At 47.8% G+C, this 14,843-nt stretch overlaps 1 protein-coding gene across 3 annotated transcripts in view; it reads left to right on the top strand.

The window, feature by feature from the left end:
- Positions 1–14,843, top strand: part of AADAT (aminoadipate aminotransferase) — an 85,357-nt gene that overhangs the window by 21,775 nt on the left and 48,739 nt on the right. The window contains exons 1-2 of one of the 3 annotated variants that reach the window (XM_044297135.1): positions 1,685–1,820; positions 10,901–10,969. In XM_044297135.1, the coding sequence (XP_044153070.1) occupies positions 10,903–10,969 (67 nt within the window). In that variant the 5' untranslated portion in view covers positions 1,685–1,820; positions 10,901–10,902. Of the gene's footprint in view, positions 1–1,684; positions 1,821–10,900; positions 10,970–14,843 lie in introns of those variants that run through there. The other 2 variants (XM_044297136.1, XM_044297134.1) reach the window with 2 other exon arrangements.

Below are 14,843 nucleotides of genomic sequence, written 5' to 3'. Positions count from 1 at the left end.
TTATCGGGCCTATCGGTGTCCCTTTAAAGGAGTATTCTGGTTAAGGAAGGGGGATAACTATCAGAATGGTGGGGGTCCTGGAACCCTCACTGATCACCAGATCGGGGGCCCAGTACCTTGTGAAACCCCCCTGAAATGGACTGAGCAGCTGGTACAGGACTCGGCTCTCTCCGGCACTCCCATAAAGGTGAATGGAGCTGTAGAGTGCTTTTTTGACCAGCCGCTCCGTCCATTTCAAGGGGCCTCTGTGGTGTACAGGATTCCCATTCTCGTGATCAATGCTGGGAGTCCCAGCGGTAGGAACCCCATGTATCTGATACTTATCCCCTATCCACAGGACGTAATGTCATTTTTTCTAACCGGAATACCCCTTTAAGTCTGTCCAGACACAATCGCACATTATGTGCTATATCAAAGCCATGCCATAGTCTTAGAATTCAAGGTATCCTCTAACTCAGGGTACTTTCACACTTGCGGCAGAGGATTCCGGCAGGCAGTTCCGTCACCGACACTGCCTGCCGAATCCATCAACGCATGCAAACTGATGGCATTTGTAAGAGATCAGAATCCTGATCTGTCTAAGGCTACTTTCACACTAGCGTTGTTTGAATCCAGCGTTCAATGCCAACACCGGAACTGCCCGCCGGATCCGGAGGAACGTGTGAAAACGGATTACATTTGAATCCTGATCAGGATTTTGATCACATTGAAAAAATGCATTGGAAAAAACAGATCTGCCATTTATGGACTTTAACTTTTTTTTCACATTTTTCGTGTTTAACATGCAAAAGCCGGATACGGTTTGACGGAACACACGGTGCTGGATCCGGCGTTAATGCAAGGCAATGGGGAAAAAGGCCAGATTTTGGCCGGAGGTGAAAATACAACATGCTACGGTTTTCTGAAAAGCCTGATCAGTCAAAAAGACTGAACTGAAGACATCCTGATGCATCCTGAACGGATTACTCTCCATTCAGAATGCATGGGGATAAAACTGATCAGTTCTTTTCCGGTATTAAGCCCCTAGGAGGGAACTCAATACCGGAAAAGAAAAACGCTAGTGTGAAAGTACCTTTTACAAACGCATTGAAATACCGGATCAGTCTTTCCTGTGTCATCCGGAAAAACTGATCCAGCATTTATTTATTTCACTTTTTTTTTTTTTCCATTCTGTGCATCCGGCATTGCGGTATTTTGAATGCCGGATCTGGCACTAATACATTCCTTTGGGAAAAAAATGTCAGATCCAGCATTCCGGCAAGTGTTCCGGATTTTTGGCTGGAGATAATACCGCAGCATGCTACGGTTTTATCTCCATCCTGAACAGTCAAAAAGACTGACCTGAAGACATCCTGAACGGATTGCTCTCCATTCAGAATGCATTCGAATAAAATAATCAGTTCTTTTCCGGTATAGAGACCCTGTGACGGAACTCAATACCGGAAAAGAATAAAATCATTGCAAAAACAATGCCAAAAATAATGATGTCAAAACGATCTCGCCCTTGTATGTCATGCTGAGGGTCACTAATGCATTGAAACATGAATGAACCTTCAGTTATTGAGCTGGCAGGGCTTACCCGGGGGTCACTTACCTACTACATCACAGAAATCACACATTTGGTGCACTAAACTGATGACTTATAATTCACAGACTGACCACTAGGCGGCGAGCTTTTCATTGTAAGGCATGTAAGATGCTAACATGAGGACGCTGCTAGCTGACGGCCGTGCTCAGGGGTGGATTGATCGTGCCTGGCTGGAGGCATGAGGCCTCGGGGTACTGAATAGGCAGAAGGTATTTGTGATCTCTAATAGACGGTACGTGCTGTGCCCCCTGTACTGCATGCATCGTGCGTCATATGGCCCATATGTGAGACATTTCACCATGCGGCAGTTCTGAATGGGCTACTAGGAGGTCCAGCCCTGCCCCCCCAAATGATCCTTCCATGTCCTTCACCCCGGCAACCCCAACCTAACACCGGGAGACCGCGCAGACCCCCGGGGAATGCAGCACTCTGCACAAGGCTACTTGACGGTCACCTGCCTCCCGGGAGCCCATACAGTCTATGGTTTCCCATGTGGCAGCACTGGGCACGTGACTGCAAAGCGGCATAACCTGGTCCTAAAATCTGCCCTGCTGCAGACCAAGCTAGAGACAACGGGGGAGACTTATCAGAAGTGGTGTAAAGGAGAACTGGCTTGGTGTCCCACAGCAACCAATCAGATTCCACCTTTCATTTGTCAGAGCTCTTTTAGAAAATTAAAGGTGGAATCAGTTATTTGGTCAGTTCTTTCCATGTGGTGATCCAAAACCAGGTGCAGATCTTTCCCTTATGCCTGATCTCTGTGGAGGCTCCACTACTGGTTTTGGCTCATAATAAGGCCTCCTGCACATGACCGTATGGCTTTTTAAGTATACTGCGGTCCGTTTTTAACGGATCCATTTTTTGTTTCAGTAGTGTTTCCGCTTCCGTTCCATTTTGCCGTTCTGTTTTTCCATTTGTGATCAATTTTTTGCGGATCGCAAACGGAAACATACAATAATGTTTAAACAGTAAGTACATAAAAAAAATTGGGCTGGGCATAACATTTTTAATAGATGGTTCCGCAAAAATGGAACGGATACAAAAGACATACGGATGCATTCCATATGCATTCAGTTTTTGTTTTGTTTTTTACTGTGGAACCATTGACTTGAATGGAGCCACGGAACGTGATTTGTGGGAAATAATAGGACATGTTCTAGCTTTGAACGGAAAGGGAATGCATACGGAGTACCTTCTGTTGTTTTTGCAGACCCATTGAAATGAATGGTCCCGCAAACGGAATCCACAAAAACGGAACGGAAAAAAAACGTTTGTGTGCAAGAGGCTTAAGGCTACATGCACACGACCGTATGTGTTTTGTGGTCTGCAAATTGCATTGTATCCATTGTAACAATGCCTAAAATGGACAAGAATAGGACATGTTGTGTTGTTTTTTTTTTTTGGCGGGACTACGGAATGGACATACTGATGCGGACAGCACACTGTGTGCTGTCTGCATTTTTTGCGGACCCATTGAAATGAATGGGTCCGCATCCTATCCGCAAAAAAAACGGAACGGACACGGAAACAAACAACATTTGTGTGCATGTAGCCTAAGGACTCATGCACACGACCAAATGAATTTTGCAGTCCACAAAAAATACGGATGACGTCCGTGTGCATTCCATATTTTGGAGAATGGAAAGGCTGGCCCCTAATGGAACAGTCCTGTCCTTGTCCGTAATGCGTGCATTCCGTTTTCGTATATGTCTGTTCCGCAAAGAAATGGGACATGTCGCAGGTGTGGGATTTCGCCAACGATGCAGGGAACAGTGGCATCAATCAAGAGGAGCGGGCGGGCACAACACTGGACCTGGGCGGAATACAGAGTGAGTGGACGGAGCCTCTAGGTGCTGATTTTACACCCACATAGCACCTAGAGGCTCATTAGCGTATAATAAGTGCTTTTTTTTAACAAAAATGGCTGCAGGGACTTACGTTAGAAACATACGGTTATGTAGTGCTGACATGGGCGCATCGCTAATGTCAGTCAGCTACATAACAGTATTTCTGGTGATAGAAACCCTTTAATTCCTCCTCTTGGGGGAAAGCCCAAAAAATTTACGTAAATGACCTATTAGAGAAAGCAGCTGATAGGAAAAGAAGGTTTTCAGTCCCTAATCCTTCCTGGGTATTTGGTTCTAGGAATAGGCAGTCCTTTCGTCCCTATAAGAATAATGCGGGTAGAAGACCAGTCAGAGATAAAGACCAGAGATTCAGATCCAAGAATTTTTGGGGGAAAGGATTCCTATTTGGAAACTCTTCCTCTACAAATAAAAAACAACCTCAACAATGACGCCAGGTTAAAAATGGGAGGAAGGCTAAAATTCTTCCAGGCAGCCTGGGAAAAGATTGCAGGGCCTGGGGTCTTGGAGGTCATTCGTCCAGGTCTAAAACAAGATTTCCTTTCCTTGCGTCCGCAAAGGTTCGTTATTACAAAAAGCATTTGTGTAAAAGGCCGTTTTCCCATAATAAAAGAAGTACTAGACCTTATAAAGAAAGATGTCCTAATTCCTGTTTCCCTAGAAGAGCAATCCGAAGGCTATTTCTCCCATCTTTTTCTAGTTCCAAAACTGGATGGTTCTCACAGGACTATCATCAATATGAGGGATTTAAACAAATTTCTGGTGTACAAAAATTTCAAAATGCAGACAATGAGGAATACGATACACCTTCTTTATCCTCATTGATTAATGGCAGTAATTGATTTAAAAGACGCCTATTTTCATATTCCTATGCACCAGAAATTTCAGAAATACCTCAGGGTGGCGATTCCGATGGAGGGTCATATTCAACAATATCAATTCCAGGCATTGTCCTTTCGCCTGTCCATGGCCCCAAGGATATTCACAAAGGTGGTAGCAGAGATGGTTTCATTCATAAGAACGTTTTGATTGTTCCATACCTGGACGATTTTTTGATCATAGCGAATTCACGGCTCAATTGCGAGAAGAGCATTCAGATGGTTGTACAAACCTTCCAAGAACTGGGATGGATAATAAACTACTAACAATCCAGATTAAAACCTGTAAAAAAAAAAAAAAAGGTTTCCGGGCCTGGTTTTGCATTCAGAGACACAGAAGGTGTATCTTCCAGAACAAAAAATTTTGAAACAAATCAGGTCACTTTCCTCCACCTCTCTGACTCTTCGAAAGGCAATGTCGGTTCTGGGGTCTCCAGTTTCCTGCATCCTGGTGGTGGAGTGGGCACAACTTAACAGCCTTCAAAAAGTACATGGGGGCATTGGATGTCAGAATAAAAATTTCAAACACTACATTAAAGAGTCTATCCTGGTGGCTGGACCTATTGTCCTGACCACGGATGCAAGCCCTTGGGGGTGGGGAGCCCATATTCTGGAGTAGTTTTCAGGGTGTATGGTCCCCAAGTCAGAGATTGTTCTCTTCTAATCGGGAAGAATTAGTGGCAGTAAGACTGTCCGTGAAAGCTTCTCAGTCCCTACGAGGCACGGGCCACGTGAGAATTCTCTCAATCAGGCGACCGTGGCATATGTGAATCACCAGGGGGGAACAAGATCGGTAACCTTAGGTTGGGAAGCGAGAAGATTGCTAGGGACATTAGAAAAACAGGTCAGTAATGTATCAGCTCTCCACATAAAGGGGAAGGAAGACTTTCAGGAAGGAAGACTTTCTAAGGAGGTACCCCTTGAAGCAAGGGGAGTGGGGTCCCTGAACAATTCTATATTTTCCATGATCACAAAGTCTTGGGGCATGCCGGTAATAGATATTTTTGGTTCAAGCCAGAACAAAAAAAAGTGGACCTTTTTTGCTCGCTAAATGCCAGGGAGTTCTCCTATGGGGTGGACGCCTTTCTTCTGAAGTGGAACGTCCCCCTAGCCTATGCCTTTTCCCCCCCTTCCAATTGATCCCAGCAGTCCTAAAAAAAGATCAGGAAGGGCAAAGCAAGGGTTATCCTCATTGCCCTCTTCTGGCCCAAGAGGGCATGGTTTACTCTACTCTGGACCACGTCGATATCGGACCCCTGGATTCTACCAGACATCCCGGTTCTGCTGTCCCAGGGTCAGGTTTTTCACCCAACAGTCAGTGGTCTCCATCTGACTGCTTGGAATTTGAGCAGAACTTATTAATCAGGAGGGGTTCTGTCAGGAACTCACTGCGACTTTGCTTAAAAGCAGAAAGCCTGTAACTATTTCTATCTACGCTAGAACCTGGAAGAAATTTATAGAATTTGGTAAACAAAAATGCACCCTTATCTGTCCCTATTTCCCAGGTCCTGGAATTTTTACAGAATGGTCTTTCTTTAGGTCTGGCAAAGAGTACTCCTAAAGTACATGTCTCTTCCCTGTCACTACTATTCGAACAAAACTTTGCCTCGAATCCATGGATCATTAGATTCTTTAAAGCAGTTGATAGGATGAAGCCAGTCTTATCGCCCAGGGTCCCCCTGTGGGATCTTAATCTTGTGCTAAATTCCTTAACCAAGGCACCCTTTGAACCCATTGATTCTTCTAACATAAAACATCTTACTTACAAATTAGTTTTATTGGTAGCCCTCACCAATGCAAAAAGAATAAGCGAGTTGCAGGCTATCTCCATTAATTGTCCATTCACTAGGGTTCTGGATGACAGAGTCATTATTCCACCTGATCCGGCCTTTTTACCCAAAGTGTCCTCTAAATTTCATAGGTCCCAATAAATAATTCTTCCTTCCTTTTTGTGATCATCCTAAAAATTCTGGGAAGGTGGCATTTCATACTGTAGATATCCGGAGATGCTTATTACAGTATCTCAAAGTTACGGAAGGATGGAGAAAGTCTTCTGCTTTGTTCATTCTCTTTTCGGAATCGAATAAAGGGAAGAAGGCTACCAAGAGTACCTTGTCTAGGTGGCTTGGAGGAGGGTCTGTCTTCTCCAGTCTCGGTGAAGGCTCACTCTACTCGCTCTGTTTCCACTTCTTGGGCTGAAAGGTCGGGGGCTTCTATTGAGCAAATTTGTAAGGCGGCCACGTGGTCTTTACCTTCTACCTTTTTCCGTCACAACCGTTTGGATCTGCACTCTTCCTCTGATCTATCTTTCGGTAGAAAGGTTTTACAAGCGGTGGTCCCTCCCCAGGAAGGGTTCTATTCCTCTGTAATTCTCTCTGTGGTGCTGTCATGGGAGGGGAAAAATGATGATTACACTTACCGGTAATCGGATTTTCCAGACCCCACGACAGCACCCTTCCTAATTCCCTCCCTTGGTGATAGTTTCAGTTTTTTCACATGGAGTATCAAAAAAAATATATGTACATTTTTATGTTGATTTATATGGTTCAGAATGATTAATTGTGTCGGAGTCCCTCTCTTGCCCTCAAATACACTGAAGGGGTAGAGAGGCTCCACCTTTTTATTCTGTAGGTTTCCTGTCCCTAGGGGTGGATCCCTCTCTCTGTGGTGCTGTCATGGGGTCTGGAAAATCCGATTAACGGTAAGTGTAATCATCATTTTTTCTAATAAACTTTATGTAGCGCCAATATATTCTGCAGTGCTTAACAATTCAGGAGATTCATGTACAATCAAAATCATACTTTACATAGCAACAAACACGTCAACAATCAAAACAAGAGGAGTGACGGCCCTGGTCGCAACAGCTTACAATCTATGAGGTGATAGGGGTGACACAGGTTTTGTACAGTGGTGCAGCCATATTAACAAAATAGTGGAGTAGATATAAAGCCAGTGGGGTGCGGTGGATGGTGGATCAGGTTCAGAAGAATGATGTTAAAGGGGTGAATGGAGAAGAGTTAGGGTCCATTCACACGTCTGTAGTGCATTGCGGATCTGCAATACACCTGGCCGGGCCCCATAGAAATGCCTATTCTTGCAATTGCGGACAAGAATAGGACATGTTCTATTTCTTTCCGGAGCCACGGACCGGAAGATCGGCGGCGCGCTCCGAAAATGCGGATGTGGACAGCACACTGTGTGCTGTCCGCATCCATTCTGTCCCTGTAGAGAATGAATGGGTCCGCACCTGTTACGCACAATTGCGGAACGGATGCGAACCACAATTGCGGACGTGTGAATGGAGCCTTAGGCCTCTTGCACACTAATGTTGTGCATACGTTCCGTGAATTGGGGACCGCAATATGCTGGTCCTCACCCTCCCCCCCGCCCCCCCCCCCCCATGCTCGGGCAACGTCCGTGCGGCTGCCGGGACCGATCAAGACCCATTCTACTTGAATGGGTCCGTGATCCGTCCGCACCGCAAAAAAAATAGAACAAGTTCGATTTTTTTTTTTTTTTTTTTTTTTTTTTTTTTTTTTTTTTTTTTTTTGCGGTGTGGAGGCACAGACAGAAACACCACGGAAGCACTCCGCAATACGGCCATGGGCACACAACGTTCGTGTGCAGGAGGCCTCAGGCGTCGCGTGTGAGGGTCGGACAAGATGTGGATGCGTTGCGGGAAAATGCATGATTTTTTTTTCTGCGCGAGTGCAAAACATTTTAATGCTTTTTGCATGCGCGTGTGAAAAATCAGCATGTTTGGTACCCAGACCTGAACCCGGACTTCTTCACAGAAGTTCGGGTTTGGGATCGGTGTTGTGTAAATTTTATTATTTTTCCTTATAACATGGTTGTAAGGGAAAATAATAGCATTCTTAATACAGAATGCAAAGTAAAATGTCCATTGAGGGGTTAAAAAAAAATAAACAAATTTAACTCGCCCCATCCACTTGATCGCGTAGCGCAGGCATGCTCAACCTGCGGCCCTCCAGCTGTTGTAAAACTACAACTCCCACAATGCCCTGCTGTAAGCTGATGGCTATAGGTTGTTCGGGCATGCTGGGAGTTGTAGTTTTGCAACAGCTGGAGGGCCGCAGGTTGAGCATGCCTGGCGTAGCGGATCTCCTTTCTACTTTCTTCAGGACCTGGCTAAAGGACCTTTTGATGTCACTGCGCACATCACATGGTCCATCACATGCTCGTCCGTGTGAAAGGGACCTTAGACTAGGACGAGTTCACACTTCAGTTATTTTTTTTACTTATTACCATCAGTTATTGTCAGCCAAAACCAGGTGCGGCTCTAAACACAGAACTGGAGGAAATCTTTCCATTACCGCTTATCTCTGAGTACACCACACTACTGGTTTTGGCTCACAATCACTGATGGAAATAACTGACCAAATAACTGAAGTGTGAACTCAGCCTTGGGGCTCATGCACACGAACGTATTTTCTTTCCGTGTCCGTTACGCTTTTTTGTGGACCATATGCGTTTCCGTATGTCCGTTCTGCAAAAAAATAGAACATATCCTATTATTGTCCACATTACAGACAAGGATAGGACTGTTCTATTAGGGGCCAACCGTTCCGTTCCACAAAATACGGAATGCACTTGGACATTATCCGTATTTTTGGGGAATCCATGTTTTGCGGACCGCAAAGTACATACGGTCGTGTGCATGAGCCCTTGGGGTCGGGATCTCAAACATGAGGGCCCTGTGACCGTTATCTGCGGTCCACTAGTGTTCCTTTAGCGCAACTTCTATACTGCACTCTATTTTTTAAAAATTTGGTCTGCATTTAGGGGGGTGGAGATATAGGGGGCGACAGCAGTCTGATTTACGATCTGTATAAATTTGGGGTGTAATTTGGGGTTTGAATAAGTTTGGGGTCTGATCTGAGGGCTATATAAACTTGGGGTCTGCATGAATTTAGGGGCTGATTTGAGGTTTAATCCAGAGCCTGAATTTGGGGACTCATCTGGGGTTTGTATGAATTTGGGGGCTGATCTGCTACCTGCATTATTTTTGAGGTTTAGTCTGGAGGTCTGTAATAATTTTGAGGTCTATTAATTTGGAAGTCTGTAATTTGGGGGTCTGTCTGGAGGTCTGTAGACATTTTGGAGTCCAACTTTTATAATGACCCAATCCCCTGTAGCCTCATATAGATTACACTTACCCTGCTCATCCCTGTCATGGCCTGCTATTGGCTGCTCACCTGCACGGATCAAAACATCTGGCGACCGGGAGATGCAGCTGCGGCCGTGCTGGTATCGGGAGCAATGCGGGTGCCGGGGAGCGCGGTCCGTATAATCTGTATCAGGTGCCCAGGCATTTTGAGGGGTATTATAGGGGTTGGATAACTTCTTTGATTCTGGAGTCTGGTCTGGGAGTCGGTATACATTTTTTGCATTAAGAAGGGGTTGTTCCGCCATGTGAAATTTTATTTTTGAAAACCGATTAAAATACCACAAAAAGTAGTGCTACCGCTCTCATCGTGCTGATTTCACCACTAGGGGAGCTCGTAGCATCACTCCAGGGCATGGCAAGCTGAGGTGAAGCTCACACATGTAGTTGCTGTACATGTGATATATGTGGATATTACACGCCTGTAACACAGATGAGCAGGGATCCCGGTTTCTCTGGCAACACAGTGTAAGGGAGCTGGGAGTACCTCCCTTCTGTAGAGGGCCATGTTCTCAGCTATGTATAGTAGATGAAATGCTTATCGTTGGATGTGATATTACTGCCATCATCATCCTGAGCTGCTCTTAATGGGAGTAACACCAGTCCTTGGAGGAGACAACACAGTGTAAAGACACTGGGAGTACCACCCTACTATAGAGGGCAGATGTACTCAGCTATGTATTGTTCACTGTATAGGAGATGGAATGCTTACAGCTGGAGGTGACAGTACTACTACCACCACTATCCTAGTCTTGGAGGACTCTTTCAATGGCTATGTATAATATACAATTACCGCCATCCTGAGCTGCATTCAATAAAAGTGCCAGTGGTTTTGTGACATTCATTTCATAAAGTATTACAAGAATGTGTTTATTGTAATTATTTTTTCTGCTTTTATCCTTTTTTAAGTATATGTCTGTAGATGGCAGCAAAATATGCATGTAAAGAATACTACTGATGTTTTTAGTCAGAGAAAATCCTTCCATAACAACAGTAGCGCTGATAAGGCTTTCTGCCTCCTATACAGCAGGCCCTGGGTTTAAAACCCAGCTGGAACAGGACAGGGACTACAGTGAGCAAGTATGGCCAAGTTATTTTGTCATGTGGATGCCCTGCGGTCTAGTGCCGTACGAGCCGCAGCGCAGCGCTGAACAGTGCAGTCTTAATAACCTTTGTTAGAGACTGCTGCAGCTCGTAAGGCCGTATAGTACTAGACCGCAGTGCGACCACAACACGATATGTGTGGTCCTACCCTAAGTCTATGTGAATGGCATCCAATAATTATTAAACGGAAAACGTGAGCCAGGAGGGTAAAATCAGCCTGGTTGGTGGTGCGCCTCTGTCTGCACCTTATATAATAAGTCTTGTCTTTACTTGTTCACAGACATGAATTACACTCGGTTTCTGACGACTGTGAGCGCAGCTAGGCAAGCCTCGCCCATAAGAGCAATGAGTAAGTATACATGAGGGCAAAGTATACAGAATGATGCTTAATTTATCATTTAGGTAATGATGCACATACAAACTAGCTATACTCCTGGAATGCATACATCGGGAGTAGTGTTCGGTGAGCAGGCTCTGCCCAACACAATTTTTTTTCGAGCATTGCGGTGTTCGGACGACAACACGGCTTGTGCTCGAGTCTCCTCCCCTCATGTTTGTTGGCTGCTACGTGCGGAGGTACTGGCACTCACTGTAATGCCATAGCCATGTTGGTTACTGGCATTACAGTGATTGGCTGGCCGGAACGCGTCATCGGGTGTTCTATAGCACCTGATGACACGTGTTAGGCTAAGTCTTAGGCCTCTTTCACACTACCGTATGACTATTTTAGTGTTTTGCAGTCCGTTTTTCACGGATCCGTTGTTTTTGTTTCCGTTTCGGTTCTGTTTTTCCGTTCCGTTTTTCCATATGGCATATACAGTAATTACATATGTCATAGAACAAATTGGGCTGGGCATAACATTTTCAATAGATGGTTCTGCAAAAAACGGATCAGATACCGAAGACATACGGATGCATTTCAGTATGCATTCCGTTTTTTTTTGCGGACCCATTGACTTTAATGGAGCCACGGAACGTGATTTGCGGCCAAATATAGGACATGTTCTATCTTTGCACGGAACGGAGATACAGAAACACGGAAACTAAATGCATACGGAGTACATTCCGTTTTTCTCGCTCATATCATTGGGGGACACAGGACCATGGGTATAGCTTGCTGCTGCCACTAGGAGGCGACACTAGGCTGAAAGCTGTTTGCTCCTCCCCTGCAGGCTATACCACCTCCAGCCTGGAGAGAGCATATCAGTTTTTAGCTTAGTGTCGTAGGAGGCAGACCTCCCTGCTTCGCAGGGTGGCATTGCAATTTTTTATTTTATTTTTATTTTTTTCAGATTCCGAATGGGGGTCCAGGGTCGCTTGCGTCCCTGCATCCCCGGGAGGCTGGCCGGTGTACCTCTTTCACCGCCTTGCCCCCCCCAAGAAGGTAAAGTGGACCAGGGCAGCCTCGCTCCCCTGCTTCCCCCCAGCTACAGGGTCATCCTCCCTTCAGCCCTCCTCTGCCCGGACCCCTGTCGCCTGGTGCCAGCGGTTTAGGGGTCACCCTGCTGGCGATACAACTGAGGGTGAAGACCACAGATGAAGACAGGTGAGTGGATCTTCGCCCTCAGCGCTCTCCTCTATCCAGACCCCCCTCTCTCAGTGAACGTCCACTGGAGGAGTGCTTACAACGGGCCCTTGCAGTAAGCCGACCGACCTCCCAGCTCCGTCCCCTCCACCGCGCTGCTTTATTCGCACAACTCAGGCGTCCGCTTCCGCCGTCCGCTTCCGCCGCTTACCTCGCCGCTGCGCCGCGCACATGTTTTCGGTGCGGTTGCAGTCGGCATTCGGGAGGGGACACATGGTACGCGATAACCAGGAAGGGGGCCTCCACGATCAGACATATTGGGGAGGAGCATTAGGCACACTGGCCGCAGCTGCGGTCACGTGCACGGAGGGGTGCGGGGCGCGGTTTCCCCACTTCAATCGGACTGCCGCTCCCGGGCTTTGAGGGGGCGTGGTTTATTCTCCCGCCCTGCTACATCTTCCAGTTCTTTCCGGCGCAGAGTGGGTAGGACACAGGACCTAAGATCCCTCTCCGTTTTTCTGGTAGGCGATAGATACCCCGTCCAGCAGGAGTTCTGACCATGTCTGACCCGGCCACTGACCCCCCTCAGACAACCTGTAGGACCACTTACTATGCCTGTTCCGTGTGTTCAGCTAAATTCCCTCGGGGCCAGTCACTATCACTGTGCTCGGCTTGTCAGAAGCCTGCGCAGAGCAATCTCCCTAGAACACTGCAGCCCACAGAAGCCTTAGATCGTCCTGTTCAGGGGGAACCAGACTGGGCAAGGTCTCTGTCACAGGCAGTGGAGGACCTCTCTAAGATCTCCCATTCCACCCTTTCACTGCTGGGTCGTTTAGTGGAGAAATCGCCACCGGTGCAATCCGCGCAACCGCATTGCATGCAAACCAGAGGCAGACCTCCTAGTAAGCACCCCAGAGCAGGCAACCGTTCCTTCTCTGACGCCTCAGCATCCCCCCCTGCTCCTGGATCCCAGTCACAGGCGTCCTCCCTGTTAGGCGACGCACTGTCAGAGGGTGAGCTTGGGGATTCGGATGCGGATATGGATCTGGAGCACTCTTCTCAGATTGCTTCCATGGTGGATAGCCTGATTTCGGCGATAAGGGACACCTTCCGGGTTCAGGAGGATCTTCCCTCCACTAGCCAACAAGGGGTGTCGTTTCTGCGTGCGAAACAGACCCCCAAGGCGTTCCCGTTGCACAAAGATTTTTCTATTGTGGTTAACAAGGCTTGGGACCAGCCGGGTTTGCGTTTTGTTATCCCAAAACGCCTAGACCTTCTCTACCCCTTTCCACACGAGACCGTGGAACAATGGTCCTCCCCACCGAAGGTGGACCCGCCGGTGGCTCACTTGGCGAAATCTACGACCATTCCGGTTGCGGATGGTTCTTCCCTCCAGGATCCGGTGGACCGTCGCGTAGAGTCGCTCTCCAAGTCAATCTTTACGGCGAGCGGTTCGGCACTGCGTCCGATTTTCGCATCCGCCTGGGTAGCCAAGGCGGTTTCGGAGTGGTCCCTCCGGTTGAGCCAGGACGTTTTGTCCAACCTCCCGCCCGCTGAACTCGAGTTGTCTGCGCTCCAGATTTCCCATGCGGGGAAATATCTCTGCGAAGCGGCACTGGATGCTGGGTCGATGGTGGCCCGTGCCTCAGCTCTCACCACTTCGGTTCGCCGGGAGTTATGGCTCAAGGCCTGGAAGGCTGATTCTTCCTCTAAACGTTCTCTCCTAAAGCTTCCGTTTTCTGGGGTGCGGCTTTTTGGGCCGAAACTGGATGTTATAATCTCAGAAGCTACGGGTGGGAAAAGCACCCATCTGCCCCAACCCAAAGCGAAGCGGCCTTTTCAGTCCAGGTCTGCGTCTTCACGCTTCCAGTCCTTTCGCCGTTTCTCGGGCACCCGTTCAGTTTCCACCTCCGCGGCGGGACCGCCAAACCAGGATCGGCGGAAAGGCCCGTCTTTTAAGCCCCAGCAGGCTTGGCGTCCGCGTGCCCAGCAACCTCGCACAGCGCCAAGTAAGCAGCCTTCCGCATGAAGGTTTGTCCCCACCCTCTCAGGTGGGGGGGCGTCTTCTCCTGTTCCAGGACATTTGGCACGCCCACATTCCGGACGCATGGGCGCTCGAGGTAGTTTCTTCGGGCTACAAAATAGAATTCAGGTCCCTTCCCCCCAACCGTTTCTTCCTTTCCCAGCCTCCCAGGGATCCCGTCCGGGCCGCGGCTTTCTTGAACGCCGTCCAGTCCCTATATCTGCAGGGGGTGATTTCTCCGGTGCCTCCGGAGGAGCGTTTCACAGGTTTTTATTCCAACCTGTTTGTGGTCCCCAAGAAGGAGGGCGATGTGAGACCGGTGCTGGACCTCAAACTTCTGAACCGTTATCTACGGGTTCAGAGGTTCAGAATGGAATCTCTTCGTTCCGTTGTGGCCTCATTGGTGCAGGGGGAGCACATGGCGTCTTTGGACGTGCAAGATGCGTATCTCCACATACCTATCGCTACCATGCACCAACGTTTCCTCCGATTTGCCATCCAGTCGGATCACTTCCAGTTCGTCGCTCTGCCATTCGGTCTGGCGACGGCCCCGCGGGTGTTCACGAAGGTTCTGGCAACCCTTCTGGGGATTCTGCGGTCCAGAGGCATTACCCTTCTCCCATACCTGGACGACATCTTAGTCAAAGCCCCGTCAGCGTCGCAATGCGCAGACAG

The sequence above is a fragment of the Bufo gargarizans genome, chromosome 1, assembly GCF_014858855.1.
Source record: "Bufo gargarizans isolate SCDJY-AF-19 chromosome 1, ASM1485885v1, whole genome shotgun sequence".
NCBI lineage: Eukaryota > Metazoa > Chordata > Amphibia > Anura > Bufonidae > Bufo > Bufo gargarizans.
Note: the sequence above shows the minus strand (reverse complement) of the source record. Positions and strands in the feature narration are given on the sequence as shown.